The sequence below is a fragment of the Euleptes europaea genome, chromosome 21 (assembly GCF_029931775.1).
Source record: "Euleptes europaea isolate rEulEur1 chromosome 21, rEulEur1.hap1, whole genome shotgun sequence".
Classification (NCBI taxonomy): Eukaryota; Metazoa; Chordata; class Lepidosauria; order Squamata; family Sphaerodactylidae; genus Euleptes; species Euleptes europaea.
In genome coordinates, this window is record NC_079332.1 from 2,123,278 (window position 1) to 2,139,741 (window position 16,464).

Genomic DNA, 16,464 nt, shown 5'->3' on the forward strand with positions numbered 1-16,464 from the left:
CAGCTGCACCGGTTTGTTGCCAGCACAGTGTGAAACTTGCCAGGAGACAGGTATAAGCTAGAAATGCCCTGTTCACACAGCATGTGCATAAGCCGCCTTGTTGGCCCTTTGTGCGGGTAGCATGGCGAGGTATGTTTAGCCTGAAGAGGAGAAGACTGAGAGGGGACATGATAACCATCTACAAGTCCTTGAAGGGCTGTCATATGGAGGATGGTGCCAAGTTGTTTTCTGTTGCCCCAGAAGGTCGGACCAGAACCAACAGGTTGAAATTAAATCCAAAGAGTTTCCATCTAGACATTAGGAAGAATTTTCTAACAGAGCGGTTCCTCAGTGGAACAGGCTTCCTCGGGAGATGGTGGGCTCTCCTTCCCTGGAGGTTTTTAAGCAGAGGCAAGATGGCCATCTGTCAGCAATGCTGACTCTGTGACCTTAGGCAGATCACGAGAGGGAGGGCATCTTGGCCACCTTCTGGGCATGGAGTAGGGGTCACTGGGGGTGTGGGGGGGAGGTAGCTGTGAGTTTCCTGCATTGTGCAAGGGGTTGGACTAGATGACCCTGGTGGTCCCTTCCAACTCTATGATTCTATATACATTTTGTAAAATAAATACAATGAAGTAAAGGTGGCAAGAAGGATCACCCCGGTCTTCATGTATTCCACCCCGAGGTGACACAAAGCCTATGTGCCTATGAGCTGTACGTGGGGAGGGATCTTCAACGCAACTGGAAACACCATGTTTCAAAGGTCGGCTGCCGGCTGCCACATTCAGGCGCTACAGACGTGGGGACCTAACGATTGCTAGTAGCCGGTATGTTATCACCGTTGTTCCTGGGAGTCAGCAGTGGAAGCCTTAAGGCTACAAGCAATGCTCCAGCTGAGGTTCGGGGCCCGAGGCTGCAAATTCCAGCAAGATGGGTTATACTTTGCTATTTGTGGGCTACGAGCGAGCAGAGCTGCAAATTCTGGGCAGGTATTTTATGGTGGGTTTGCCAGATAGGGACAGGTAGTCGGCTTGTTCATTGTTTCATCAGCTGATGGACAATAAATACAACATTTTTTTAAAAACAAACACGTACAGGAGTGACCATCTGAAGAAATACTTTCCATAGCTTCTTTAAATGAACAGCACAGGAAAGGGGGCATCGTGCTTTATTTTAATCCTAAGTAACTTTTTTTTTAACAGTCGAAGCCTGAGGTTTTGTGCTCATTCAGATGTGAGGAGAAAGACTTGCACATCAAAAGGAATTGACACGTTCAACTGACAGCTGACAAGGTTGCTGAAGGTGGGGGGCCATTTACTTGCCTTTACCCACTGTCAATTTCAGTCTCCGGAAAACTGTTGCATAGAAACCCTAGGAGGGAGGGGAGGGATACCAGATTCACAGGACCACTGCTTCTTTCCAGGCACAGTTCTGTAGGTATTTTTACACCTCTTTGCACGATATAATTATATGCAAATGTAACACTTCAAGGCACTGTATGCATATGTCTGTGGAGCTAAATATAGGATGATAATATTTCATAAGGTACAGAGGTTCTTCTCTAACAGCTCAGAGGAGTACATTTTCAGCACCATATAATGTGACCTTGGGCTAGTCACAGCTCTCTCAGCCTCACCTACCTCACAGGGTGTCTGTTGTGCAGAGGGGAAGGGGATTGCAAGCCGGTTTGATTCTTCCTTAGGTGGTAGAGAATGTCGGCATGTAAAAACCAACTCTTCTTCTTCTCCTCTTCTTCTATCCATGAGTTTTCATCTATATAAGACTCCGGTAAACCATTCTGGAACCTGACCTCTGGAGTATAGCTAGCAGAGATGTTGGAAAAAGAATGTGCAAATTGGTTCCAAGAGTCCCATTGGTATTGGTCAATTTGGTTGACCTACTTAAACAAACCTCTGAGCTATAAAAGAAACTCCTTCAAGCTAACAACAATTATTCGGGTGTGGGGAGAATACAACACCCCTGCCATCCTTTCCCTTAAAAACATCAGAACGATATAACTCAATTAGTTGGCACTGGTGCTAATTGTGCACAGATTCCGAAGCGTGGAATGGAATAATTTCTTAACTGTTACTTAAAAGCGTTTGTAAATTAATCCCAAAAATAGAACGGCCAACAGAGACACCCTCCCTTCACAGCCCCTTTGGGGGGTATGGAACGACTTATCAGCCACAAGAGCGGGTCCTTTTATCACATCTGGACCATATAGCTGGGGAGATTTAGCACATCTGCATATATAGTTTTTTAGAAAAGGCACTGGCGTTATACATAAACATCTGTGGATTCTGATGGGTGTTAGTGGAACAGTTTATAGTGTTTCCTAGCAACAAACCACTTTGGAAAGCAGAGGGGAAAATACTCTTAAATGTTCTGTGTCCTTTCCAAGGATGGGTTTGGTGGTATCTTTCCTTTTCAGAGTTATAAACTGTGCTCTTCAGGTGGTTGTTTAAGGCAGCGCCAGGCTGAAGAGTCCTGAAGAGTTCCCGAGAATTACTTCTGTCCAAATGTCCACTCACCCCGGTATTCATGAACCTTGAAATGGAAATTGGCACATAGGGAATGGGTAGGGCAAGAGATGCAGATCAGGATCACAAGGTTAGAGTTCTTTTAAAAGATTACCTTCCCTTGTGCTGTGGTCCTGGACTTTCTTCTGTCTACGAAGCATAGAATCATAGAGTTGGAAGGGGCCATAGAATTGCAGGCGTTCAATCCCCGGCATCTCCAGTTAAAGGGACCAGGCAAGTAGGTGATGCGAAAGACCTCTTCTTGGGACCTTGGAGAACCACTGCTGGTCAGAGTAGAGAATACTGACTTTGATGGACCAAGGGTCTGATTCAGTAGAAGGTAGCTTCATGTGTTCATGCAGGCCATCTAGTCCAACCCTCTGCTCAATGCAGGATCAGCCTAGAGCATCCTTGACAAGTGTTCTTCCAGCAGCGGCTCACCACCTCCCTAGTAAGCACCCAAAAGCATATAAACACAGAAAATGTCTACAATTAAAAAATAAAACAGCGACAATCACAGCTGATCAGCCAACCAACTGGCCCATTCCTTAGAACCCCATTCCCTAGTCAAGGCCTCTACCACTGAGCCACGGCTTTCTCCCCATCACAACTCATGTTCATGGCGTAAGTAGACACTGCTGCCGCTAAAAGAATCAAACAGTAAGTTGCATTTCTGTTTACTTAAGACAGATTTTTACTTTATTTTAAGTCTGCACTTGAAACCAGTTCGACAGATAACTTATACAACCGCAATGTTATTTTATTTTTGGTATAATACAACATGTTAATATATTTCTGCAAAAAAAATTTTGCTTCGTCAGACAACGCTTTCTCTCCAAGCCCCTTAGATAAAGAATATGGCAAAGGCACAGTTTGTTTCAGCCAAATGAAAGACAAAGAGGCATGAAAAAAATGTATTGCCAAAACCAAAAAACAAATCACATTCTGCAACGTGAAAAGCATTCTGACTCTCCGGACTTTACCAAGACATGTAAGACACTTTATCTCATTAAGTCCTTCTTAAAATAAATATCAAAGTATCGACATCTTTCTGTATGCCATTTCAGTCTGCCAACTGAACAAATTACTGTATATATAGATTCTTTTTCTTAATAGTTTACAAAATATTTCTGTACAGTTTCAAGCATATTTATGGTCTGTAACAAAACAGCCTTTTTCTTAAGATGATGCCATCCCTTTTCTTTTGTTTTTAAAAAGGCAAGAGAAACAATTGATTATTGTGGGAAATATTTCGCCAAAAATAAGGAACGAAAGCACAGAGCCTCTGGAATGTAGAGATGACTTTCGTACGTTGGCCAGTCTATGTCAACGCCCGTCTGCCTGCTGGCTTTGGGTCATATTGGCATCAAGAAGATGAAATTATGTCTAGCCCACAGATCAGTTCCACAAATTTGGACAGCATATTGTGCAAAGTATTAACATGCAAATTACAAATCTGCACATTAGGCATGCTAAATTAGCAGGCCTTATTTGGGCAATTTTCAGCAGGCATTTTCCCTACGCGTCAGCCAAGTCGTAGGGGCAGCAACCTCTCTGGTCAAATTCCGGCATCGAGGAAGACTTATGGCCATACTAGGAGATTAGGCTGGGAGATCCCCAAATGCATCTTCCCAAGAGCAGCCATGTGAGGCCCTGATTCAGGCAGAGCCACTTCCTCCGGCATGCTTCTGCTGGTTGAAACTGTTCAAGTGGGGCTTTTTTTTACAGACCAGCCAAGAGAGGATGCCTGCTTCTGCCCTCATTCGCCCCGCAATCTGATTGCCGAATTCTTTCCGGACCTCTCTTGCCCAGTTAACATGAACTGACCTGCGCAGAGTGTGCTTGTATATGTGCACATATGTACACACACACACGGCTAATGACATACTACTGAGAATCCAAATATTTTAACAAATAACCAGGAAAAGCACTAGAATGAAAAGGGGGTGGGCATCCAGGATGCCGAAATTTCAATCCCAACCCAGAAGGGAGGGAGCAAAAGATGGGTGAGGTTACTGTGAGGTGGAATTGGGGGAAGATTTCTTCTCTAGATGGCTATCTTTGGAAAATAGAAAAAAAAATGAGGCTACATGTTCATGCGCCTGGACCGTAGCTCTTCATACTGCTGGGGAGGAGATCCCGTGTCTGAAAGTTTCTCCATACAACCTCCTCAAACACCTAGGTGCAGAGAAAACCGTCTGCTCAGAAGGAAGCTTCTGAGCTTGGTTTCTCCTGACCATGTTAAGTTTTGTGTGGCAATGATTTATTTATTTATTTATTTTAGTGAAAGAAGAGCATTCTATCATAGAATCATAGAGTTGGAAGGGACCACCAGGGTCATCTAGTCCAACCCCCCCTGCACAAGGCAGGAAACTCACAACTACCTGTGCCCCACACACGCCCCAGTGACCCCCCACTCCATGCCCGGAAGATGGCCAAGATGCCCTCCCTCTCATCATCTGCCTAAGATGATATCAGCTCCTACCTCCAACATGAAAAAGAACAATTCAGGCCAAAAACGTGGATTGCCTCAGTGGGGAGAAGACCCAGTTGACTGAACAAATGGCTAAAAAAAAAAAAGTACTGCTCTGCAGAAATGATGTCGTATGATGGTGCCATCATCGCTATAATAGGAAAACCCGGCACATTAAACAGGGCAGAATAGAAAACTGGTATCTCTGAATGCCTCAGAAATTTTTGTGGGAGGCTCAACAGTTTTCCTTGGTTCCGCCTTAGGCTCTCCGTTAATGAGAATTCCAGAGACCATACTGCAATGGAATAAAATTAATCATAGGGCAGAATATCTGCCTTGCATAAAGCAGGCAAACAGATGTCAAGAGTTAATGCAGAAGCAATTAAATAGTCAAGTCCCTGATGTTCATATTTTTTGAAAGTATTGAACAATAACTAGTACCCTTTTAAAAAAAAAATAATCCTTGGGGAAGAAAAGCTGGAGGCCTCTTCCTTGCCAATTCATTATTTTTTTTTGGGGGGGGGGAAGGTCTATTGCTGGGATCTCTAATACAGCTTGTTGGTCTGGAATTCATGACCCGGTGAAACGCTGCAGTTGTTCCAGGGTTCAGAATACACCAAAAGGCCAGTTCGCACATTCAAAGCCGGCCTCTTTAGCCTGGCTCACAACTGCAGAGGAAGGAGGTGGTGGGAATGGACTACACAGCACCTCAAATTGTGGGGGGCGGACAGCACAGCTGGCAAAGGGAGGGGCCTAAAGATTTCTCCTTGTTATGCAAAGGCTTTTATTTAAGATCTCCATGGCAAGTCACTTAGAGGAGGGTAGGAAGCTGTTCCTGTTGGCAGCAGAGGATAGGACTCGCAATAATGGGTTTAAATTGCAGGTGGGAAGGTACCAGCTGGATATTAGGAAATTTTTTTACAGTAAGAGTTATTCGACAGTGGGATCAGCTGCCTAGGGAGGTGGTTTGCTACCCCTCACTGGCAGTCTTTAAGCAGAGGCTGGACAATCACTTGTCAGGGATGCGCTAGGCTGATCCTGCATTAAGCAGGGGGTTGGACTAGATGGCCTCTATGGCCCCTTCCAACTCTTTGGTTCTATGATTTATGCAACACTCAAAAGCCGGAATCCACCTCCTGCCATCTGAAATTGTACTGCCCATTCCACCAGTACAGCCTTCCACCACCACCTCGTTCTCCTGGTTTGGTGAGAACCGGGCTCCGTTTTCTCCATGCGACGTCTCCAGGTTGCAGGACCGCGCAGAGAAATCTCCGCGGGACCTGGGCAGGGGGCCGTTTCAGCTCCACCTTTTACAGCCTCCGCTGCGAGCTCAGGAACGGCCGCTGCCCTCAGCAGCCGGACCCCCTGCGTAAACCGCCCCTCGGTTCCACGGCACCCTGTTTCCTCTTTGAATTCTGATGGGGCAATCCTAACGGGTGGGCCGTGACTCAGTGGTAGAGCACCCGCTTCGCGTGAGAAGGTCCCGGTTCAATCCCCAGCATCTCCAGTTAAAAGGATCAGGTTGTAGACGATGCGGAAGGCTCTGAATTTTATATGGAACTGGTCAATTGACCGTAATAAAATACTGACTGGCATCTAGCTCAGAACTGACCGGCAGTGGCTTTCTGCAGGGAGCACGTTTGTCCCGTCATCTCCTACCTGAGATCTTTTCACTGGAGATGCCGGGGATTGAACGTCTCAAGTATTCCTCCCTCAAGGTCCCTCTTTATAGTCATCTGACGCAGACCGCTACTCACCACACATCCCCTTGGGTTGGATTCTTGCAAAGTACGATGCTGCAAATATTCCCGGCAGCCCTGCCTGACATCTCAGCAAGTCTGGATGAGAACATGAGAGATCATGCACCTGTGATCTTAGCTCACGTTTGCGGGAGGGAAGAGAAAGAAGACTGGGTTACTGTCATTGTATTCGTCTCCTTTTTTTATTTCTCAGTGGGGAGCAAGCATGTACAAGCATCCAGTGCGCATGCTGGCTTCCCACCACCACCACCACCCTTGGGCTGTTTCAACAGCCAAAAACAGCAGCGGGGAGAAGGCAGGTGTTCCTCCTCCTCCACAGCAGTCCCCACCTGAATCAGGCCCTGCTGTGCCTGATTTACTCACGTGTTGCCACAGGGAAAGAGCAGCCACAGAATAGCTGTGATTCTCTGTGGTGAACTTGTATAGTTTCAAACATCTAGTTAGACTGTAAGTAACAAAGCAGACTACTTTCAAGTAGAAGCATTGCGCATCTCTCATATTACCTTTTGATTCCAGGATAACTGATTGCACACGTAGCCCTAAGATTTCATGTTCAATTAAACCACGTCACAGGGCAGCCGGTTGGAGGGTTGAGTACAAAAATACAGACTCTCTCCTGATGCGCATCTCGATCTTGAGTTCTGCTTTCACAATTGTGCGTGAACAGCGGCGCCAGAGAGAGATGGGCATGCAAGCCACAGCGCAAATAAAGATAATTCAATGCTATATTCCGACATGCAATCATATTTGCTCCCACGGTCCCATGGCCCATGAAGAAACGTGCGCCCCAAAGCTGCTCCCTGAAGAGATTTCTATGTTTGTGGAAACCCAATAGCAAAAGTCCCTTTGAAGCACACGCCCCAGTAATGAAAGACTGGTATCTGGGCCAGTTATATCTTCAAGATGGGGGGGGGGGGGAAGACGTTATTTTCTGACATGGCAGGAAAATAAGTCAATACATTCCCAAAACAAGTATTCTTGGGGTTGTTTTTTTGCAAAGGTTTACAAGAGGCGCCAGTCTTTCTCTTCAAAGCGATACGACACCGTCCCCCCCACTTTTGAGTCTGCGGTTTTTAAGATGTTTCAGTGTTATCTGTGAACAATAAGGTGATAGCTACGTAGCAGCGACCATTAAAGAAAAAGAGACAGAAATCTCAAGGTGCCTTTAATACATTGACAAGAGTCAACAGAGAAGGAACGCACAACAGCTAGAACTTCCAAACACAGTTTTAAGGCCACATTTAAAGAAAAGAAGAAGATAAATGAAGGAACTTAAGGCTTTTCGAATGGGCAACTCAGAGGATGCCGAGGCATGAACGCTGAGTTGGAGAAAGTCCAAATAAACAGATTTACCCATAGGGAAATCTTGACCGACAGCTTAAGACACAACCGTTGTCGTCGTCCCCCCCCCCCCAGAGCCTGGCAATTAACACAGAATAAAACACGTTTCGATTTCCTCATGGGACAATCCCAGCAAACAGAAGATGCTGTCTTTTACAAGCAAGATGACCATCTCCCCCCTCCCCCCTCCCAATAAAGGTGATTTCTGATCACAAAAGAACCAAAATACATTATAATATACAAAGAACGGCACAATGAACAGTGCCGGCAAGAAATCGCTCTGCTATCAGAGGTACCTGTACAGAATCTTGCTTTTTATTTGGCAAGGTTACAAGCTCTAATACTTAATAGGTTTTTTTTTTTTACTCCTTTCTTTTCTTTTAATTACCAAAATAGAGAGAATTTGCATAGATTGTACATTCAGCTCAGAGGAGATCTTTCCGTTCTCGTTTTCCTTTTGGCAGGGAAACGCGTTTTGCCAGTAGCAGTGAGGTAGCACCTTTGGTAGCACCTGTCGGCAAAAGGAGGGAAGCGAGGGCAAAGTAGGAAGAGCACGGCGGCAGCAAAAAAGAAAAGACAAAACAACAAATGCTACAGGACAATGGCAAAGATGGAGGGCCCTGCGGGTCGCCCGGCGTTCAGACGCTTCAAGGAAACCAGCAGAGCAAACTGCTACTGTGACATGAAGCTGTAAAGGATTTTAATGCTTCCCAAGCGAGTGCGGAGCGCTGGGAATATCACCCCACCCCTCGAATCCACAGAATCAGCGGGAGGAGAATTAAGCATCTTTTGCTCTATGAAAAGACTCCTGCAGTTTGCTTAATATAACGCTACGCAAGTATATCTTGGGACTCAAGCGTCCCCTGGCAGATTTTGAACAAAAGGTTCTTGCACAAGTTCATACGCACGCACACTCTTGCACACACTCAACAACTGCCACATCCAGGAATGTCTGACCTGGGGCATGCTAAAACGAAGGGGACTCGCATGGAAACCATTAAAGATGCTCAAACCATCCCCTCATATAGCAGATGGTTTGATGCTCAAAACCATCCACAGAAGGATGTCTGTGTGGCGCTGCATCTGGTTTGGGCCAGTGGTCTACCCCCAGGATGCATCTGGTGTTTATAAGGCCAAATTAAAATCATCAGCGGTTGCCGCGCGAATCTCCTCCGAGTTGCAAATTTAAGCATGATAGTTCAAGCAGAGGAATGACTAGCCCTGGGCTGGGGGGACGGGACGGGCGGACACAGGCACATCCGTATCTTTAGGGCCACATGTGCAAAGCCGCCCCTCACAGGTCAGCAGATAGCACTTTCACATCACTTCACCCCAAACACGACATTTTTACAAGGAAGCACGTTCAGACACAGCCCGCCAAGCAAAAAGGAGACACGCTTGTGCGTATGAATCAGCACTTCAGGGACCATTTAGGGGTGACGACGAGAGATTCGTGAATGGATCGGCCAGTGTTTTTCAAGCTGGGCAGATGGGGTCGCAGAGCAGGGGAAGGTTTCTTGCAATTCTTAACCTCGCCATGCCATTTCTACGACCTATTATTTCCCCCATGGGGGGAAAAGATCATACCCTGTCCCCTGTCCCCTCCCCTGGCACAAAATAACAACCTTGGAGGGGGGATTCAAATTATGAAAACAGCATGTGGGGAAAGTGCTAATTCCCCCTTCCCCTGTCCAGTGGCCCCCTTTACCTAATAAAAAGGTAAAGGTAATCCCCTGTGCAAGCACCAGGTTATTCCTGACCCGTGGGGTGACGTCACATCACGACATTTACCAGGCAGACTCTGTTTACAAGGGTGGTTTCCCATTGCCTTCCACAGTTGTCTACACGTTACCCCCAGCAAGCTGGGTACTCCCTTTTACCGCCCTCGGAAGGATAGAAGTTGACCTCGAGCCGGTTACCTGGACATCTGGTGGGATCGAACTCAGGTCGTGAGCAGAGCTTGGACTGCAGCCCTGCAGCTTACCACTCTGCGCCACGGGGCTCCTAATAGGGTTGTAATTCACCTTAAAAAAATCATGAGTGGGGGGAAAGATCCATTCAAGAAGCTCCTGTCGCCGCACGCCGGCTGGTCCTAAGCTTGATTCAATGCTAGACGGGAAGCCATTTGTCCCTGCCCCAAGCAACCTATGAGAAAATGGGGCTGCTACCGCTGGTTGGACGGGTTTATCGTGTAAGGGGTTCTCGCTCTTTCGCTCCCTCTCTCTTTCTTTTTTTGCATCGAGCAACTGGAATCCCAAGGAAACGTTTCGTACTTTACAACTCTTGCAAGAGTGGAAAATCAAGAAGGCAGAAAGAAAAGGGAAATGGGGGCGAAAGGATATATATATATTTTAAAAGGCCTTTCCTTAATAAAGGCAGCTCGAGTTAGTAAGAGAAGATAATCTCCAAGCTGCACAAGCAGCACCTACTAATTAGTCATTGACTAAAACACAAATAAATACCTAAACTCTTCCTCTCCTAAGCCGCCTCCTTTGCGCCAGCTAACCGTGGAACGCCTCCATGCCAGCACAGCTGACGTGGCCATTTTCAGAAGTCCAAAGCAAACTGTAGTAGCTTTAAACCAAATACTAGAAGTGGGGGGGGGGGGAACAGCAAGCTATCAGGATCTCGTACATTCAAATCGTATTGCAGCGGCCTCTTAAAAGGGAATTTCTGCCTTTGCGTGTCGCTCGGTCATGATCTCAGGATCTATTTGCTTGACTCTAATTAGTAGGCACGGGAGTTATATGTGGGCACAAAACGGGGAGAAGATTTTATTTGATTCGACCAACTAGCCGTTTTGTAGCATTAAACCCGTAAAAAGTTCTTTGCCGGTTTTCAACCAAGTCGAAACTCGCAGGATTTGAACTGAAAAGGAGGAAGAGGGAGGGGGAATCGCATGACTTCCGCAAAAGAGCCTCAGGTGGAAATGAAAACTAGTTTTATGATGCCAGCTTGAACGTTAAAGGAATCTACGTGCTTCTGTCTCAGATCCCGGCAACTTGCAGTGTCCGAGTAATACTGGAACTGCGGGAAAGTCCAAAGGTTCGATGCAGACATGGACGGCTCTCCCACTTATTAGGGTGGCTTTTAATGCCAGGCATTAACTCCTTCCAAACTTTTGCATTTTCAAGGTCACCTAAGGGTGACAACAACAGACACATATCTCAGGATCAGGTCTCCAAAGAATCCCTAATTGAAGGCAACGGACGGCTCGTGGCCGGTTTTGAAATCAGAAGTGACATCCGGGTGTAGAAGGCTAAATGTATATATTTAACTGGGTTTGCCTTCTCTGCCCCTATATCTCGACTCCTAGAGACCTGCGATGAAATACCCGGCATTTTTGGAACTTCCAGCATCCTCACGAAAACTACGTTTTCTTCCAGAAGGAACGTCTGCTTTAAAGCCAGCGGAACATTTTTTTTTGAAGTGCAAACGTACCCCGAGTCACGAGAGCACAAAGTTAAATTCCCTTTTAAGCCGACGAAAGGCGTTACCAGATGCTACCTCAACCGTCCGTCGGGTTTAACGGGGCCCAGCTCAGACTTGGGGTCTGGGCTCAGCGAACTCCATGAAGTCTGGCTGCAAGCCTGCATGACCGGGCAGGAAGTGGGCCCCGTGCTACAGATATCCACCGCCGACCACACGCCGCCGACCAAGCTGTCCACCCAGTGCTCCAGCTTGGAGCCAGTGAGGGCGGCGTTCCTCTTCGCCTGCTCCACGTGGGCGGCGTTGAGGGGAAGGCTCAGGACGGGGTTCAGGCTTTGGAAGCTCTGCTCCATGTAGGCGTTATTCGGGGGTCCGCCGTGCAACCGCACGGTTTCGTCTGGAGGAGAAAAACAGAAGAAAACAAAGGTCTGCATTAATAATAGTTATCTTCCAGGGTGGACAGAAACATTTCGGAGCGTGGTGTTGGGAGGGTCGGGGAGAAGGAGAATCGGAACATTGCAATTGGATAGTACTTCCCTTAAGACCAGCTCAGGATCCCCGTGGCACAGAGTGGTAAAAGCTGCAGTACTGCAGTCCAAGCTCTGCTCACGACCTGAGTTCGATCCCAACGGAAGTCGGTTTCAGGTAGCTGGCTCAAGGTTGACCCAGCCTCCCATCCTTCCGAGGTCAGTAAAATGAGTCCCCAGCTTGCTGTGGGTAAAGGGAAGACGACTGGGGGAGGCACTGGCAAACCACCCCATCAACAAAGTCTGCCTAGGAAATGTCGGGATGTGACGTCACCCCATGGGTCAGGAGTGACCCGGTGCTTGCAGAGGGGACCGTTACCTTTACCTTTTAAGACCAGCTGGCCCAGGAGTGGACTGGCCGTTAGAGTCACCGGGAAATATTTTCTAGCTCCTTCATGGCTGCCCTTCCCAGTCTCAATCTCCTTCTGATAATTTCTACATTCATTCATATTTTTGTTGGTTCCCCACTTTTTTGCTACCAGCAGTATACACTTGTTTTCACTGTCTGCGCATGAACTGTAAGCTTGCCATACCCACCGCTCGTATATATATTATATGGGTAACACATATGTATTGATGCACAAGCATCACGGCCAACGTGGCCATTTCACGGGAAGCGCTGGGTGAATGGAAGTGGGAAATGCCACAAAAATAAAGGATGTCAGGTTCGGTTCACACTTGGAAGAAACAAGACCAAACTGAGAATGTCTACAGTCAAAACAGGAGGATGAGAAATTAAAAATCTCATCCTTAACGCTGCCCAAAATGGAGCTGTCTCACACCAACTGATGCGGTCCTAAAGGATGAATATGCTTTTCCCCTGTCTGGGCTGCTTGTCATTGTAATCCAAGTACCTTGGGAACTCCTGCCAGGGTCGCTTTGTTTGTTTTTTTGCCTATCCTATGAGAACAGTTAATTGAGCAAGTTTCAGTTCTAATATCTCTATTTCAATTTACATATAAATAGCGTTAAAATGGCATATAATGAAAGCGTCCTCGGGCTCTTTGAGGGGGCGGGGAGGAAGGAGGGATAAATACATTTTAATGAAAGAAGTTTAACGTACATGTATCGCCGGTGTAAAAAAAAAGGCATAAAATAAACAAGATGATAATGAACGGCAGCGACAAAACCAAGGAGAGCCGAAAGAGAGGAGAAATTTTCCTGGGCGGGTGCCGCCAAACAAGATCACTGGCCTGAGTGACCAAGATGTGCCAGGCAACTTTTCCCTGGCATTTGAACCACAGGGGGTGCTCAACCTTGAGCCGGCTCAGGATCGAACCCCCAGTCCTGATCACAGTCTGAGCCTCATCCTGCAGCCCCCCCCTCACCCCCAAGAGAGCGTGACAGTAGGGTCACAAAGACAGCATGCATGAAGGGCAGAGAAGCAATCCTGAAAACGTGAAATGGCGAACGAGTGGGGGCTTTGAGCTGCCCGTCAGAGACGCAGCTCGGTGGAAATATTCACACTGGGCTCTGAAAGTCACACAGGTGTGAAGACTGGGGGCGTCTGCATTTCTCTACACTGTCATCATTCCCCCCCGCCCGGTCCAGCTTGTGCAAACTTGGGACTGGATGTCACAAGAGACCTTATTCAGCCCCGCCAAGATACACACCGTCTCCAGCGCAAAATGCCTTCGTTTAGGCTCCTCCCAGGCCGGCAAAGCCACACAGCGTTCCAGGAGCGGCTGGAAGCCCAGGAATTACACACCGGCGTCTACAATTCTTGCCACACCACCCGTGCCATCCGCAGCTTGCACTGCAGTGAGGCCGACCGTTTTCATCCCCTCCAATGTGCACCATTTTAGCACCGGTTATAAATCAGCGCGCTGTTGTCTCCAAGCCCGGACGTCTCTTTGGTATTTGGCGTGGAATCCCAGGCTCCGGCTCTATAACAGTCTCAAACGCCAGGGCCCAAACCTCAACGATGCCAAAATTCCTCAGAATAAAACACGGCAATTTGGACGCACCTTGCTTATCAAGGCTGTGATTTATACCTGGCTTACCAGAGCAGTCAAAGTCCGTTTCGCTTAGTTAAATAACCGGGGGTGGGGGTGGGGGCGGTCCAGCCCCTTTGCTGTTGGGAAGGACCAGGGAGGAGCTGCCAAGGATTTGAGCTGGAAGCCAGAGGGAGAGAGCTTGACTGGCCGACATGAACACATAAACACATGAAGCTGCCTTATACTGAATCAGACCCTTGGTCCATCCAAGTCAGTATTGTCTACTCAGTCCGGCAGCGGCTCTCCAGGGTCTCAGGCGGAGGTCTTTTACATCACCTAGTCCCTTTAACTGGAGGTGCCCGAGATTGAACCTGGGACCTTCTGCATCCCAAGCAGAGGCTCTACCACTGAGCCACGGCCCCTCTCCATGGCTCTCAGGCAGAGGTCTTTCACATCACCTGGTCCCTTTAACTGTAGATGCTGGGGATTGAACCTGGGACCTCCTGCATGCCAAGCAGATGCTCTATCACTGAGCCACAGCCCCTCCCCAGTGAACGTCATGGCTGAGTAGGGAATTTGAACCCAGAACTTCTCAGTCTTAATATTGTCGAAGGCTTTCACGGTCAGAGTTCATTGGTTCTTGTAGGTTATCCTGCCACAGCTGCTGGCGAAACGTCAGGAAAGAAAATACCAAGACCACGGCAACACAGCCCGGATAACCTACAAGAACCAATTCTCAGTCTTAGTTCAGTGCTCTAACCGCTAAGCCACACTAGCTTTTTGCAATGTTTTGCAATGTTTCGCTTTGCCTGCGCTTTCAATACCGTAGTCAGAAACGTTCTCAGCCGTCCGCATCAGGGGCAAAGAAACATACCTTGTCTGATGGGCTGCTTGTTGGAAAACGTCACGGGAGACACCAAGAATTTGGTCTCAGCGACGTGCACCCAATGATGCAGGATTTTCACAGTCCAGACTCCAGCCCGGAGGGGCAAATTCAAAGGCGGCTTGTAGTGGGTAAACTCAGCGCTGGATTCTATGAGAATGTCGTAGGTAGCAGCAATGACGTTTATGGGGTCCACCCAGATGATGGTCACGGTGACGTTGGGGCCTTTCCCCCACTTCTGCATGCCGACGGGCTCGTCCATGGGCCCAATAAGCCCACCGAAGTTCCGAAATATCCTCTCTTTGGCATCCCATTCAGTCCCAATCTGAAAGAGGGAACAGGCGTTAAGAATGACACATTAAATAACACAGCAATGCACGAGTAACATGCACTGAGGATGGCTGGTCAAGCTGGAACAAATTTACAAACTCTTCTGTAATCATTCAGTTTGTTGGCTGCAGCCTTTAAACCTTGACCGCCTGTCTTTGTTTATTCCACTTCATTTTGCTAAGTCTTCTTGCCACGTTGCCCAAGGTGACTCACAGGCGAAAACGCACTACCATAGTAATATCAGTACAAATCAACCAACCCCAAGTACCAGAATCTGGTTCCTTCAAAGGCCTTCCAGAACAAACCCGTCTTCAGATTTTGCCAGAAAACTTATAGCGATAATACCAAATATATTTCCCTTGGCTAAGGAGTGGGGGGAAGATTGGGTGACATGCGAGACGTCGTGGTACGTTCCTCGAACAGCACACGCTGCCCTGCTCTATACTTAGGGTTGCCAGCTCTGGGCTGGGAGATACCTGGAGATTTGAGCGGTGGAGCCTAGAAAGGGTGGGGTTAGGGGAGGGGAGAGACCTCAGCAAGGTATAATGCCATAGAGTCCACCCTCCAAAGCAACCATTTTCTCCAGGGGAGCTGATCTTGGTCACCTGAAGATCAATTGTAATAGCAGATCTTCAGGTGCCACCTGGTGGGTGGCAACCCCACCTATGCTGCCTCTACTGATATTCTCAAAACCCAGATATTCCCAGCCATCTTCAAGGGCAGTCCCATGTCAAGTGTGTTACAGTAGTCTAATGTGCAATTCTCAGTATGTTAAACTGGGTTGTAATCATGTGGTGAACCTATCATGCCGCCTGGTTCTTTGCCAAATACTGTTTTGATCCTGTTGTGATCTTTTAGTTGCCCTAGCTTTATGCAATGGTATGATTTTATGCTAATTTTGTTAGGCATGAAGAAGAAGAAGAGTTGGTTTTGGTACCCTCTACCTTTAAGGAGTCTCCAACCGGCTTACAATCACCTGCCCTCCCCCTCCCCACAAACCTTGTGAGGTAGGTGAGGCTGAGAGAGTGTGACGAGCCCAAGGTCACCCAGCAGGCTTCGTGTGTAGCAGCAGGGAAACCAACCCAGTGCACCAGATTAGAGTCCGCCGCTCATGTGGAGGAGTGGGGGAATCAAACCCGGTTCTCCGGATCAGAGTCCACCGCTCTTAACCACTACACCACGCTGCCTTGGGGTTCTGGGTGCCAGAAGGCAGGAAAAAGAGGAAGAAAACCCACACTGCATAAATAGTTTTGCACAATTGTTCTCGTAAGGAAAAACAATGA

The 16,464-nt window shown here is 47.6% G+C and overlaps 1 protein-coding gene across 1 annotated transcript in view; it reads right to left on the reverse strand.

The window, feature by feature from the left end:
• Positions 1-11,569: 11,569 nt before the first annotated feature.
• Positions 11,570-16,464, reverse strand: part of XYLT1 (xylosyltransferase 1) — a 165,266-nt gene continuing 160,371 nt past the window's right edge. Inside the window, exons 12-13 of the mRNA XM_056866558.1 lie at positions 14,843-15,176; positions 11,570-11,901 (exon numbers count right to left, since the gene is read on the reverse strand). Of these exons, the coding sequence (XP_056722536.1) occupies positions 11,579-11,901; positions 14,843-15,176 (657 nt within the window). The 3' untranslated portion in view covers positions 11,570-11,578. The remainder of the gene's footprint in view (positions 11,902-14,842; positions 15,177-16,464) is intronic.